Source organism: Neolamprologus brichardi, chromosome 6 (assembly GCF_056152115.1).
Source record: "Neolamprologus brichardi isolate AB-2024 chromosome 6, ASM5615211v1, whole genome shotgun sequence".
Lineage (NCBI taxonomy): Eukaryota > Metazoa > Chordata > Actinopteri > Cichliformes > Cichlidae > Neolamprologus > Neolamprologus brichardi.
Genome location: NC_142109.1, coordinates 27,944,943 through 27,957,550, shown reverse-complemented (window position 1 = coordinate 27,957,550; position 12,608 = coordinate 27,944,943). Strand labels below are relative to the sequence as shown.

At 38.4% G+C, this 12,608-nt stretch overlaps 2 protein-coding genes across 2 annotated transcripts; both read right to left on the bottom strand.

Annotated features, from left to right (window-relative positions):
• Nucleotides 1-1,685: 1,685 nt before the first annotated feature.
• Nucleotides 1,686-4,256, bottom strand: LOC148102595 (uncharacterized). The gene has a single exon (XM_087842005.1). The coding sequence runs from the start codon at nt 4,083-4,085 to the stop codon at nt 2,025-2,027; it is 2,061 nt and encodes a 686-aa protein (XP_087698131.1). The 5' UTR covers nt 4,086-4,256; the 3' UTR covers nt 1,686-2,024.
• Nucleotides 4,257-8,927: 4,671 nt separating this feature from the next.
• LOC148102594 (uncharacterized) lies at nt 8,928-11,496 on the bottom strand. Its single transcript, XM_087842604.1, has one exon. It carries the CDS (start codon nt 11,373-11,375, stop codon nt 9,315-9,317), a length of 2,061 nt encoding a protein of 686 aa, XP_087698730.1. The 5' UTR covers nt 11,376-11,496; the 3' UTR covers nt 8,928-9,314.
• Nucleotides 11,497-12,608: the final 1,112 nt, after the last annotated feature.

Sequence of the window (12,608 nt, the reverse complement as noted above, 5' to 3'; positions counted from 1 at the left end):
GTCTCTTCTCAGCTCAATACCAAACGCATAGTATTTTCTCTGAATGAGGGACCATTCCATTTTTTAAGGAGCCGTTGGCAACTCTACTAACTAACCTTATGAATAAAATAAACTTCACTATCAGTAACATCATAGCAACCGAACAGCTGTATAGAAACTCCCTCATGCTAGCTCACGCAGTACGAGTTATTGTAACTGACTGTAATAAGTCAGCACAACGAAAATAAACTCCACCTAAACTTGGTTTATATCTGACCCAGATAGACTGCAGGTCATTACTTCTTATCTGAAGTTCAGTTCACCTGATAGTCGGACTGGCGGCTGCCTCGGGTCTCTCCTCCTCCTGCCTCCCCTTCCCTCATCCACCTGTTGCCTCTGTGGAAGCTCCGCCATAGCCACCACCAAACAACTGAGTTATTTTTACACATCGGCCAGCATCTGGCCAATCCACCACCTCTCATTGTTCATGCCGTTACAAAATAAATAAATAAGTCATCAGCCCACCATGCAAATGTCCGATGGCTAGTCCAGCTATGTTAACTTGTTAATCTTTCGCTGAAAAAATGTTTTCTGTGGTGCTATCTTTCGTGCTTGGCTCTCCTACCTTTGCTAACATGATGCTCATAGTGCAGAAGCTGGTGCTGCATTCACTTACCCTCGGATATCTGAGCTTCACTGTGAAACCATAGCTGTGCTGTCATACAGAACCAAGTACCCTCCGCGGAAACTATAGCTAATGTCACAACTGGATCTGATGAGACAGCTATGATTTCTGGACTCGAAGTAAATAATCCTGAATCAATTTATACAACGTCAGTTTGTTTGTTTTGCTTTCATTACTGCACTACAAACTTCTAGTATGATTAAAAAGAACAAAGAAAGCACAATGAATATAAACAGAATATAATGCTTTTCACTTAAAAGTAAATAATGCCCAGAGAGTGAACTACTGTGGTGGAGTGCTTCTGGTTTACGATATAATTTACACGTGAGCCTTGAATTCCAGTTTATGAAATGGCTCTTGCTGATCATGCATATACCTCTGCCCTGTCCTCACTTTCTTATATCTTTGTTCAATGAAGTTGGGATTTTTACTGTAAAATTCAGTAACTCTTCCTTTAGCTAACAGTTCCAATGTGTGTCAAAGTGTACAGGTCCTTCTCAAAAAATTTGCATATTGTGATAAAGTTCATTATTTTCTGTAATGTACTGATAAACATTAGACTTTCATATATTTTAGATTCATTACACACAACTGAAGTAGTTCAAGCCTTTCATTGTTTTAATATTGATGATTTTGGCATACAGCTCATGAAAACCCAAAATTCCTATCTCAAAAATTTAGCATATCATGAAAAGGTTCTCTAAACGAGCTATTAACCTAATCATCTGAATCAACAAATTAACTCTAAACACCTGCAATCATAGAATGGTTACAATATTGAAAAGAACAAATGCCTGAATATCCTATTGTTGTGATCTAAAGTGTAACACTAAATGTGATTAAAACACTAAAAATCTGGACTCCTGGGCTCAACGACTGGAAGGATCACCAGCCAGAGGAAAACACAAAATACACATGGCCCCGTGACAAAGACAATTCATTCTTGAATGAAGACACTGATCTGACTTTTTAAAATTTTGCCAATTGTGTTTATTATTAATTTGGGAAATAGAAAGTGTGTGTGTGTGTGTGTGTGTGTGGGGGGGGGGGGGGGGGGTGTAAAGAAGAAGGGAAAGGAAAGGGATAGAAAGAAGGAAAGAGATAGAGGAGAGAAAACCCCAACAATCCCCTCTGAGCAAGCACTAGGTGTGACAGTGGATAGGAAAAACTCCCTATAAAGGAAGAAACCTATGACAGAACCAGGCTCTAGAGGGGGCAGTCAACTGTCGGGACTGGTTGGGGGGTGAGGGTGAAAAGAGAGGGGGGGGGGGGGGGGGGAGAGATGGGACAGGTGTTAGGAGTTAAAGGGAGATTGGTGAGGGAGAGGTGTCAGGAGAGAAAGGGAGAGGAGAGGTGAAAATTAAGATGGAACAGAGGTGGAGGAAGACGAGGTGACATCAGCAGTAGAAAAAGTAGAAAAAGAAGAAAAAGCAGGAGTGTTCCTCCTCCAGAAGAAGCGGAAGCGTTTTTTCTTCTTTTCCACGAGCTTTTCCACGAGCACTTTTTTCTCTAGGATGAGGGTTCTCAGCTGATCGATTGTCTCTGCATTCTCCTGCTCAAGTTTCTTGCATGTTTTCTCCACTTCTTCTAATTTGGCTTGTTTGTCTTCAAGCCTTTCTTTCATTTCTTTAGATGTTGCCTCCTGCGTTAGCTTTGCCTCGTGCAGCTCTGTATAACTCTGTTGTAATTTGTTGCGCGTGTCTTCCAACTGCGGACTGCTCCTCTCGATTTCTTGAAGTGTACACTGCAGGTCTTCGTTTGTTTTCTCTAGTTGTTGCTTTAGCACCTGCATCTCAGTGTTTTTGCACTTCAAGTTGTCTGAAAGTTCCTCGAGTTCTGTGTTTTTTCTCAGCATGTCATTGAGCTTACTCTGCATCTCTGAGCATTGGTTTTGCAGTTTTTCCTTTTCCCCTTCCAGTTCAGTTGTTTTGCAGTTCAGTTTGTTATAAAGTTCTTGCAGGTTTTGGTTTTTCCTCTCAAAGTCCTGAAGAATTTCTTTGTCTTCTTTCTGCTTTATCTCCTGTTGTTCTTGGTCTTGAAGCAGCTCTTGATATTTGTGCAGTGTTTCATCAAGCTTTGCCTGCAGCGCTCCATATTGTTCCTGCACACCTTGCATGTCTCTCTGGTAAATGTCCAGTTTGTCTTTCTCTTCAAGGATTTCTTTATTCTTTTGCAGAGCTTCATCAAGCATTACTTGCAAGCCTTCGTTGTGTTTCTCGATGTTCTGAAGCTTGCAATCCAGATGTTTCTGTTTCATGTCTTGCTGTTCTTTCTCTTGAAGGAAATCTTTATTTCTCTGCAGAGCTTTATCAAGCTTTATTTTCTGCGCTGTGTATTTTTCCTGCACGTCTTCAAGCTTGCAGTCCGTTTGTTTCTGTTTAATTTCTTGTTGCTTTTGTTCTTGAAGCAACTCCTTATTTTTGTTCAGTGTTTTATCAAGCTTTACCTGAAGCGCTTTGTATTTTTCCTCCGTGCCTTGGAGTTTGTTCTGCTTCATGTCCTGTTGATCTTTTTCATGGAGGAGCTCTTTATTTTTTTGCAGAGCTTCATTAAGCTTTATTTGCAAGCCTTTGTTGTGTTTCTCCATGTCCTGAAGCTTGAAATCCATTTCCTTCTGTTTTATCTCCTGTAGCCTTTTTTCTTGAAGAAAGTCTTCCTTTGTGTGCGGTCTTTCATCAAGCTTTACCTGCAGCGCTCTGTATTTCTCCTCCATTTCTTGGAGTTGGCACTGCATGTTTCTCTGGTTAATGTCCAGATTTTCCTTCTCTTCAAGGATTTCTTTATTCTTTTGCAGAGCTTCATTAAGCATTACTTGCAAGCCTTCGTTGTGTTTCTCGATGTTCTGAAGCTTGCAATCCAGATGTTTCTGTTTCATGTCTTGCTGTTCTTTCTCTTGAAGGAAATCTTTATTTCTCTGCAGAGCTTTATCAAGCTTTATTTTCTGTGCTGTGTATTTTTCCTGCACGTCTTCAAGCTTGCAGTCCGTTTGTTTCTGTTTAATTTCTTGTTGCTTTTGTTCTTGAAGCAACTCCTTATTTTTGTTCAGTGTTTTATCAAGCTTTACCTGAAGCGCTTTGTATTTTTCCTCCGTGCCTTGGAGTTTGTTCTGCTTCATGTCCTGTTGATCTTTTTCATGGAGGAGCTCTTTATTTTTTTGCAGAGCTTCATTAAGCTTTATTTGCAAGCCTTTGTTGTGTTTCTCCATGTCCTGAAGCTTGAAATCCATTTCCTTCTGTTTTATCTCCTGTAGCCTTTTTTCTTGAAGAAAGTCTTCCTTTGTGTGCGGTCTTTCATCAAGCTTTACCTGCAGCGCTCTGTTTTTCTCCTCCATTTCTTGGAGTTGGCACTGCAAGTCTCTCTGGTTTATTTTCAGGTGTTCGTTCTCTTCAAGGATTTCTTTATTTTTTTTTCTCTGAGACATATTTGAATCTGTAAACTGTCACTCTCAAAAGGATCCAAATGTTTTAAAAGATTTCTCTGGCGAATGTTTGAACGCTACGAACATAAATGCTGCGAATAACGGACTAAAAGTGGTTGTGTCTCACCCCTGTTTAAGGATTCTTTAGGATCAAAGGATCAAAGGACAAAGTGGTCTAAGTTCTAAACGTGTCATAGTTGCCATGGCGGCAGTTTAGTTTCCTTTTTGCATTTGAAAATAAACACTGGGCTGATTTTAACACCATTACAAGAAGTGTTGTTGATCATTCTTTTTAAATCATAATCAGGTTACCACAAATTGTTTTTTAATTTAGTAGAACTCAAAATGTTTGTCAGTGGGTAAACAATTCATAATGCACCTTCAGGAACATGTCCTGCCCTGTCCTCACTTTCTTATATCTTTGTTCAATGAAGTTGGGATTTTTACTGTAAAATTCAGTAACTCTTCCTTTAGCTAACAGTTCCAATATGTGTCAAAGTGTACAGGTCCTTCTTAAAAAATTTGCATATTGTGATAAAGTTTATTATTTTCTGTAATGTACTGATAAACATTAGACTTTCATATATTTTAGTTATTCTTAGTACTGCATACTTGCAATGAATAAGTTGTCTTAACAGTCATCTTAAGTAAACTTTACTCAATTTTTTGGAGGTAACGAGTTTGCATAGTTTTTTGAGTTCTGGGAACTAATTCGATTTTACAGTGCAGTAGTTTGAACATTTATAATAACATTTCTGCACACTGGAACAAACCTGTCTCCTTTTCTAGAACTGTTGCTAACACTTATGAGATGAAAATGAATCTTCCATCGTGAAGATAGAGAGTGACAAATGTTACTTTTCTTTTTTTCTTTATATCTAAACTTTAAAAACAAAAAACTGTTGAAATTACCTGGACTGCCTCAGCCCAGGTGATGTAACATTAGCAGACAGAGTGTTTGATGTTGCAGAATCTTTGGAGCTGTACCATGCTGAACTGAAGAGCCCAACTTTCACCAAAAGGAAGAACTAACTGGTGTTATGTGTCAAATTAACTGACATGTATATATATATATATATATATATATATATATATATATATATATATAATCTCTTTTTTATAATAAATAATCAAAAACTTTATTTAAACTAATATTTTAAAAATATGTGCAGTGATTGATGTGCTTTCAGGCACATGCTTCAATCCACACACAAATACAAAACGATCTGACCACACGTGCAACTGTTTCACAAACTCTATAAAGCATTCACACTCCAACGGATGCATCAGAAAGCAACTTGGGATTACAATCTTGTCCAAGGATATTTCGCCTGCAGATTGGAGCAGCCAGGGATCAAACCAGAAAACTTTCTGATCAAAAGCTGACTTGTGCTAAATCCTGAACGGCAGCCACCGCATTTTAGCCAGCCAAGATTAAATGGCACATTCTTTAATTACAGAGTTAGGGATTGTTACATGGAACTCAAAAGAAATGTTGAACCCATCCAGTGGCGTGTCTAGAAAATTTTTGTTGGGGGGGCCAGGTAGGGGCATAGATTTGGAGAAGGGTGGCAGATGTAATTGGCAGATAATTTTAAAAACAATTCTACCAACCGTTAACCATAATTCAATAACCCTATAAACCTAATAACCGAATGCGCTTTTAACACTTATTAGAATGAGATTTTAACCACTACGGTGCAAAGTTGTTAGATACTGCATTGATAAAGTACAAGAGATACAATCAGTCAGTGTTTATTCAGCAGTCAAGGACATCAATATTTGCATAGTATTTTTACTGACGTGTAGTGCACATACGTTTTGGGCAAAAACATATTTGAATATTAAAATACGAACATTTTTAACATACAATTGCCAAATTAGCCAATGCAAAACCAATGCCTATTAAAAAAAGAAGATAATCTTCTCACAAACTGGTGTTTGATTTTGAAACAGGAAAAAAGTGGGGAAACAAATGAAAAGACTAACATTTGAATGAAACCTGAAAGCAAGTAAATACTTTATATGCTGCCTTATGGTAAACTTTGGTAATATTGATGTATGAAGAACAACACTGGCTGATGATGAAATACAGTCAGCTGGCATGGTGACACTGCCAGTATTAACCTGCAGGGCTGGACTGGGACAAAAAAATTGGGCATTTTCACTACAGACCGGCCCACCAGGTATTAAAGCCATAAAGCCTTTGAATGAAAACAAATGCTGTTGTGACAGTGATGTACACTGTCTTGTTGGTATATGTATGATTTCTATACATTTTACGTCAGATAAAAACTTCAGATAATTATTTAATAAAAGCTCGATATTTTAAATGAGAATAAGAAAGAAAAGTATTTCTTTGTGCCCCCCTCTCCCTGTTGATGCCCTACCTGGCCCCCTGGCAACACTTTGCTAGACCCGCCCCTACACAGTTACCAGCTGTCAGCTACTTAGAAAAGGATCCTGGTGTTATTTGTCTCTCAGAACCAGTTCATAACTTCCCTTCAACTCATTCATGTCACCTAAAAGGTAAACCTGTTTCTCCATCACCTGTTCAGCTCTGATGATTCAGTAAGGACATCTCCTGGTTTCATCCTCATGTTTCCCTCTCACCACATATCCAAACCGATATCATGACCAGCAGCTTTTACAGCTGTGGCTCCAGCAAACATCAGCTGATACTAGAAATTAATATTAAATAAATTCTAACAACAGCTGATGAAGCTTAAACGTGCTACTGTTGTTTAGCGCAACATTCGCTAGTTTCCTGTTTCTGGCGCAAAGTGGGCGATAAATGAACGAGAGAAAAGCCGATCAGCTGATCATTGATCAGTTTCATGATTGAAGTAGCAACAGGGGAGGGAGGGGGAGAATGAGAGAAGAAGAGCCAGCTGTGCAGCATAAACACACAGAATAACTCCAGCTTTGTGTCTTTTTTCATTCTAGCTAAAGTACGGGACAAACTGCGTCTCTTCTCAGCTCAATACCAAACGCATAGTATTTTCTCTGAATGAGGGACCATTCCATTTTTTAAGGAGCCGTTGGCAACTCTACTAACTAACCTTATGAATAAAATAAACTTCACTATCAGTAACATCATAGCAACCGAACAGCTGTATAGAAACTCCCTCATGCTAGCTCACGCAGTACGAGTTATTGTAACTGACTGTAATAAGTCAGCACAACGAAAATAAACTCCACCTAAACTTGGTTTATATCTGACCCAGATAGACTGCAGGTCATTACTTCTTATCTGAAGTTCAGTTCACCTGATAGTCGGACTGGCGGCTGCCTCGGGTCTCTCCTCCTCCTGCCTCCCCTTCCCTCATCCACCTGTTGCCTCTGTGGAAGCTCCGCCATAGCCACCACCAAACAACTGAGTTATTTTTACACATCGGCCAGCATCTGGCCAATCCATCACCTCTCATTGTTCATGCCGTTACAAAATAAATAAATAAGTCATCAGCCCACCATGCAAATGTCCGATGGCTAGTCCAGCTATGTTAACTTGTTAATCTTTCGCTGAAAAAATGTTTTCTGTGGTGCTATCTTTCGTGCTTGGCTCTCCTACCTTTGCTAACATGATGCTCATAGTGCAGAAGCTGGTGCTGCATTCACTTACCCTCGGATATCTGAGCTTCACTGTGAAACCATAGCTGTGCTGTCATACAGAACCAAGTACCCTCCGCGGAAACTATAGCTAATGTCACAACTGGATCTGATGAGACAGCTATGATTTCTGGACTCGAAGTAAATAATCCTGAATCAATTTATACAACATCAGTTTGTTTGTTTTGCTTTCATAACAAATAGTTTGAGCCATAAAAAAAATAAAAAAATAAAAAAGAAAGTATCATCAAGAGAAAGACAATAAGCTGCCTAGTTTGTTCGAAATACACCGCAGTATAATATTATATCACATTTTTTATCTCTAGTTTTTCATGTCCGGTTATTTACAAATGAATACTGTGTAATGCTTGTGTAAGTGAAAACCTGTCCGGCTACCTTAATCAGATTTTTACTGCACTACAAACTTCTAGTATGATTAAAAAGAACAAAGAAAGCACAATGAATATAAACAGAATATAATGCTTTTCACTTAAAAGTAAATAATGCCCAGAGAGTGAACTACTGTGGTGGAGTGCTTCTGGTTTACGATATAATTTACACGTGAGCCTTGAATTCCAGTTTATGAAATGGCTCTTGCTGATCATGCATATACCTCTGCCCTGTCCTCACTTTCTTATATCTTTGTTCAATGAAGTTGGGATTTTTACTGTAAAATTCAGTAACTCTTCCTTTAGCTAACAGTTCCAATGTGTGTCAAAGTGTACAGGTCCTTCTCAAAAAATTTGCATATTGTGATAAAGTTCATTATTTTCTGTAATGTACTGATAAACATTAGACTTTCATATATTTTAGATTCATTACACACAACTGAAGTAGTTCAAGCCTTTCATTGTTTTAATATTGATGATTTTGGCATACAGCTCATGAAAACCCAAAATTCCTATCTCAAAAATTTAGCATATCATGAAAAGGTTCTCTAAACGAGCTATTAACCTAATCATCTGAATCAACAAATTAACTCTAAACACCTGCAATCATAGAATGATTACAATATTGAAAAGAACAAATGCCTGAATCCTAAATTGTGGATATCCTATTGTTGTGATCTAAAGTGTAACACTAAATGTGATTAAAACTCTAAAAATCTGGACTCCTGGGCTCAACGACTGGAAGGATCACCAGCCCGAGGAAAACACAAAATACACATGACCCCGTGACAAAGACAATTCATTCTTGAATGAAGACACTGATCTGACTTTTTAAAATTTTGCCAATTGTGTTTATTATTAATTTGGGAAATAGAAAGTGTGTGTGTGTGCGTGTGTGTGTGTGTGTGGGGGGGGGGGGGGGGTTGTAAAGAAGAAGGGAAAGGAAAGGGATAGAAAGAAGGAAAGAGATAGAGGAGAGAAAACCTCAACAATCCCCTCTGAGCAAGCACTAGGTGCGACAGTGGATAGGAAAAACTCCCTATAAAGGAAGAAACCTATGACAGAACCAGGCTCTAGAGGGGGCAGTCAACTGTCAGGACTGGTTGGGGGGTGAGGGTGAAAAGAGAGAGAGGGGGGGGGGGAGAGATGGGACAGGTGTTAGGAGTTAAAGGGAGATTGGTGAGGGAGAGGTGTCAGGAGAGAAAGGGAGAGAAAGGGAGAGGAGAGGTGAAAATTAAGATGGAACAGAGGTGGAGGAAGACGAGGTGACATCAGCAGTAGAAAAAGTAGAAAAAGAAGAAAAAGCAGGAGTGTTCCTCCTCCAGAAGAAGCGGAAGCGTTTTTTCTTCTTTTCCACAAGCTTTTCCACGAGCACTTTTTTCTCTAGGATGAGGGTTCTCAGCTGATCGATTGTCTCTGCATTCTCCTGCTCAAGTCTCTTGCATGTTTTCTCCACTTCTTCTAATTTGGCTTGTTTGTCTTCAAGCCTTTCTTTCATTTCTTTAGATGTTGCCTCCTGCGTTAGCTTTGCCTCGTGCAGCTCTGTATAACTCTGTTGTAATTTGTTGCGCGTGTCTTCCAACTGCGGACTGCTCCTCTCGATTTCTTGAAGTGTACACTGCAGGTCTTCGTTTGTTTTCTCTAGTTGTTGCTTTAGCACCTGCATCTCAGTGTTTTTGCACTTCAAGTTGTCTGAAAGTTCCTCGAGTTCTGTGTTTTTTCTCAGCATGTCATTGAGCTTACTCTGCATCTCTGAGCATTGGTTTTGCAGTTTTTCCTTTTCCCCTTCCAGTTCAGTTGTTTTGTAGTTCAGTTTGTTATAAAGTTCTTGCAGGTTTTGGTTTTTCCTCTCAAAGTCCTGAAGAATTTCTTTGTCTTCTTTCTGCTTTATCTCCTGTTGTTCTTGGTCTTGAAGCAGCTCTTGATATTTGTGCAGTGTTTCATCAAGCTTTGCCTGCAGCGCTCCATATTGTTCCTGCACACCTTGCATGTCTCTCTGGTAAATGTCCAGTTTGTCTTTCTCTTCAAGGATTTCTTTATTCTTTTGCAGAGCTTCATCAAGCATTACTTGCAAGCCTTCGTTGTGTTTCTCGATGTTCTGAAGCTTGCAATCCAGATGTTTCTGTTTCATGTCTTGCTGTTCTTTCTCTTGAAGGAAATCTTTATTTCTCTGCAGAGCTTTATCAAGCTTTATTTTCTGCGCTGTGTATTTTTCCTGCACGTCTTCAAGCTTGCAGTCCGTTTGTTTCTGTTTAATTTCTTGTCTCTTTTGTTCTTGAAGCAACTCCTTATTTTTGTTCAGTGTTTTATCAAGCTTTACCTGAAGCGCTTTGTATTTTTCCTCCGTGCCTTGGAGTTTGTTCTGCTTCATGTCCTGTTGATCTTTTTCATGGAGGAGCTCTTTAATTTTTTGCAGAGCTTCATTAAGCTTTATTTGCAAGCCTTTGTTGTGTTTCTCCATGTCCTGAAGCTTGAAATCCATTTCCTTCTGTTTTATCTCCTGTAGCCTTTTTTCTTGAAGAAAGTCTTCCTTTGTGTGCGGTCTTTCATCAAGCTTTACCTGCAGCGCTCTGTTTTTCTCCTCCATTTCTTGGAGTTGGCACTGCATGTCTCTCTGGTTAATGTCCAGTTTGTCTTTCTCTTCAAGGATTTCTTTATTCTTTTGCAGAGCTTCATCAAGCATTACTTGCAAGCCTTCGTTGTGTTTCTCGATGTTCTGAAGCTTGCAATCCAGATGTTTCTGTTTCATGTCTTGCTGTTCTTTCTCTTGAAGGAAATCTTTATTTCTCTGCAGAGCTTTATCAAGCTTTATTTTCTGCGCTGTGTATTTTTCCTGCACGTCTTCAAGCTTGCAGTCCGTTTGTTTCTGTTTAATTTCTTGTCTCTTTTGTTCTTGAAGCAACTCCTTATTTTTGTTCAGTGTTTTATCAAGCTTTACCTGAAGCGCTTTGTATTTTTCCTCCGTGCCTTGGAGTTTGTTCTGCTTCATGTCCTGTTGATCTTTTTCATGGAGGAGCTCTTTAATTTTTTGCAGAGCTTCATTAAGCTTGATTTGCAAGCCTTTGTTGTGTTTCTCCATGTCCTGAAGCTTGAAATCCATTTCCTTCTGTTTTATCTCCTGTAGCCTTTTTTCTTGAAGAAAGTCTTCCTTTGTGTGCGGTCTTTCATCAAGCTTTACCTGCAGCGCTCTGTTTTTCCCCTCCATTTCTTGGAGTTGGCACTGCAAGTCTCTCTGGTTTATTTTCAGGTGTTCGTTCTCTTCAAGGATTTCTTTATTTTTTTTTCTCTGAGACATATTTGAATCTGTAAACTGTCACTCTCAAAAGGATCCAAATGTTTTAAAAGATTTCTCTGGCGAATGTTTGAACGCTACGAACATAAATGCTGCGAATAACGGACTAAAAGTGGTTGTGTCTCACCCCTGTTTAAGGATTCTTTAGGATCAAAGGATCAAAGGACAAAGTGGTCTAAGTTCTAAACGTGTCATAGTTGCCATGGCGGCAGTTTAGTTTCCTTTTTGCATTTGAAAATAAACACTGGGCTGATTTTAACACCATTACAAGAAGTGTTGTTGATCATTCTTTTTAAATCATAATCAGGTTACCACAAATTGTTTTTTAATTTAGTAGAACTCAAAATGTTTGTCAGTGGGTAAACAATTCATAATGCACCTTCAGGAACATGTCCTGCCCTGTCCTCACTTTCTTATATCTTTGTTCAATGAAGTTGGGATTTTTACTGTAAAATTCAGTAACTCTTCCTTTAGCTAACAGTTCCAATATGTGTCAAAGTGTACAGGTCCTTCTTAAAAAATTTGCATATTGTGATAAAGTTCATTATTTTCTGTAATGTACTGATAAACATTAGACTTTCATATATTTTAGTTATTCTTAGTACTGCATACTTGCAATGAATAAGTTGTCTTAACAGTCATCTTAAGTAAACTTTACTCAATTTTTTGGAGGTAACGAGTTTGCATAGTTGTTTGAGTTCTGGGAACTAATTTGATTTTACAGTGCAGTAGTTTGAACATTTATAATAACATTTCTGCACACTGGAACAAACCTGTCTCCTTTTCTAGAACTGTTGCTAACACTTATGAGATGAAAATGAATCTTCCATCGTGAAGATAGAGAGTGACAAATGTTACTTTTCTTTTTTTTCTTTATATCTAAACTTTAAAAACAAAAAACTGTTGAAATTACCTGGACTGCCTCAGCCCAGGTGATGTAACATTAGCAGACAGAGTGTTTGATGTTGCAGAATCTTTGGAGCTGTACCATGCTGAACTGAAGAGCCCAACTTTCACCAAAAGGAAGAACTAACTGGTGTTATGTGTCAAATTAACTGACATGTGTATATATATATATATATATATATATATATATATATATATATATATATATATATATATATATCATCTCTTTTTTATAATAAATAATCAAAAACTTTATTTAAACTAATATTTTAAAAATATGTGCAGTGATTGATGTGCTTTCAGGCACATGCTTCAATCCACACACAAATA

What these genes read in the sequence shown, in the direction of transcription:
- LOC148102594 (XM_087842604.1), bottom strand. Translation starts at nt 11,375, where the DNA reads ATGTCTCAGAGAAAAAAAAATAAAGAAATCCTTGAAGAGAACGAACAC.
- LOC148102595 (XM_087842005.1), bottom strand. Translation starts at nt 4,085, where the DNA reads ATGTCTCAGAGAAAAAAAAATAAAGAAATCCTTGAAGAGAACGAACAC.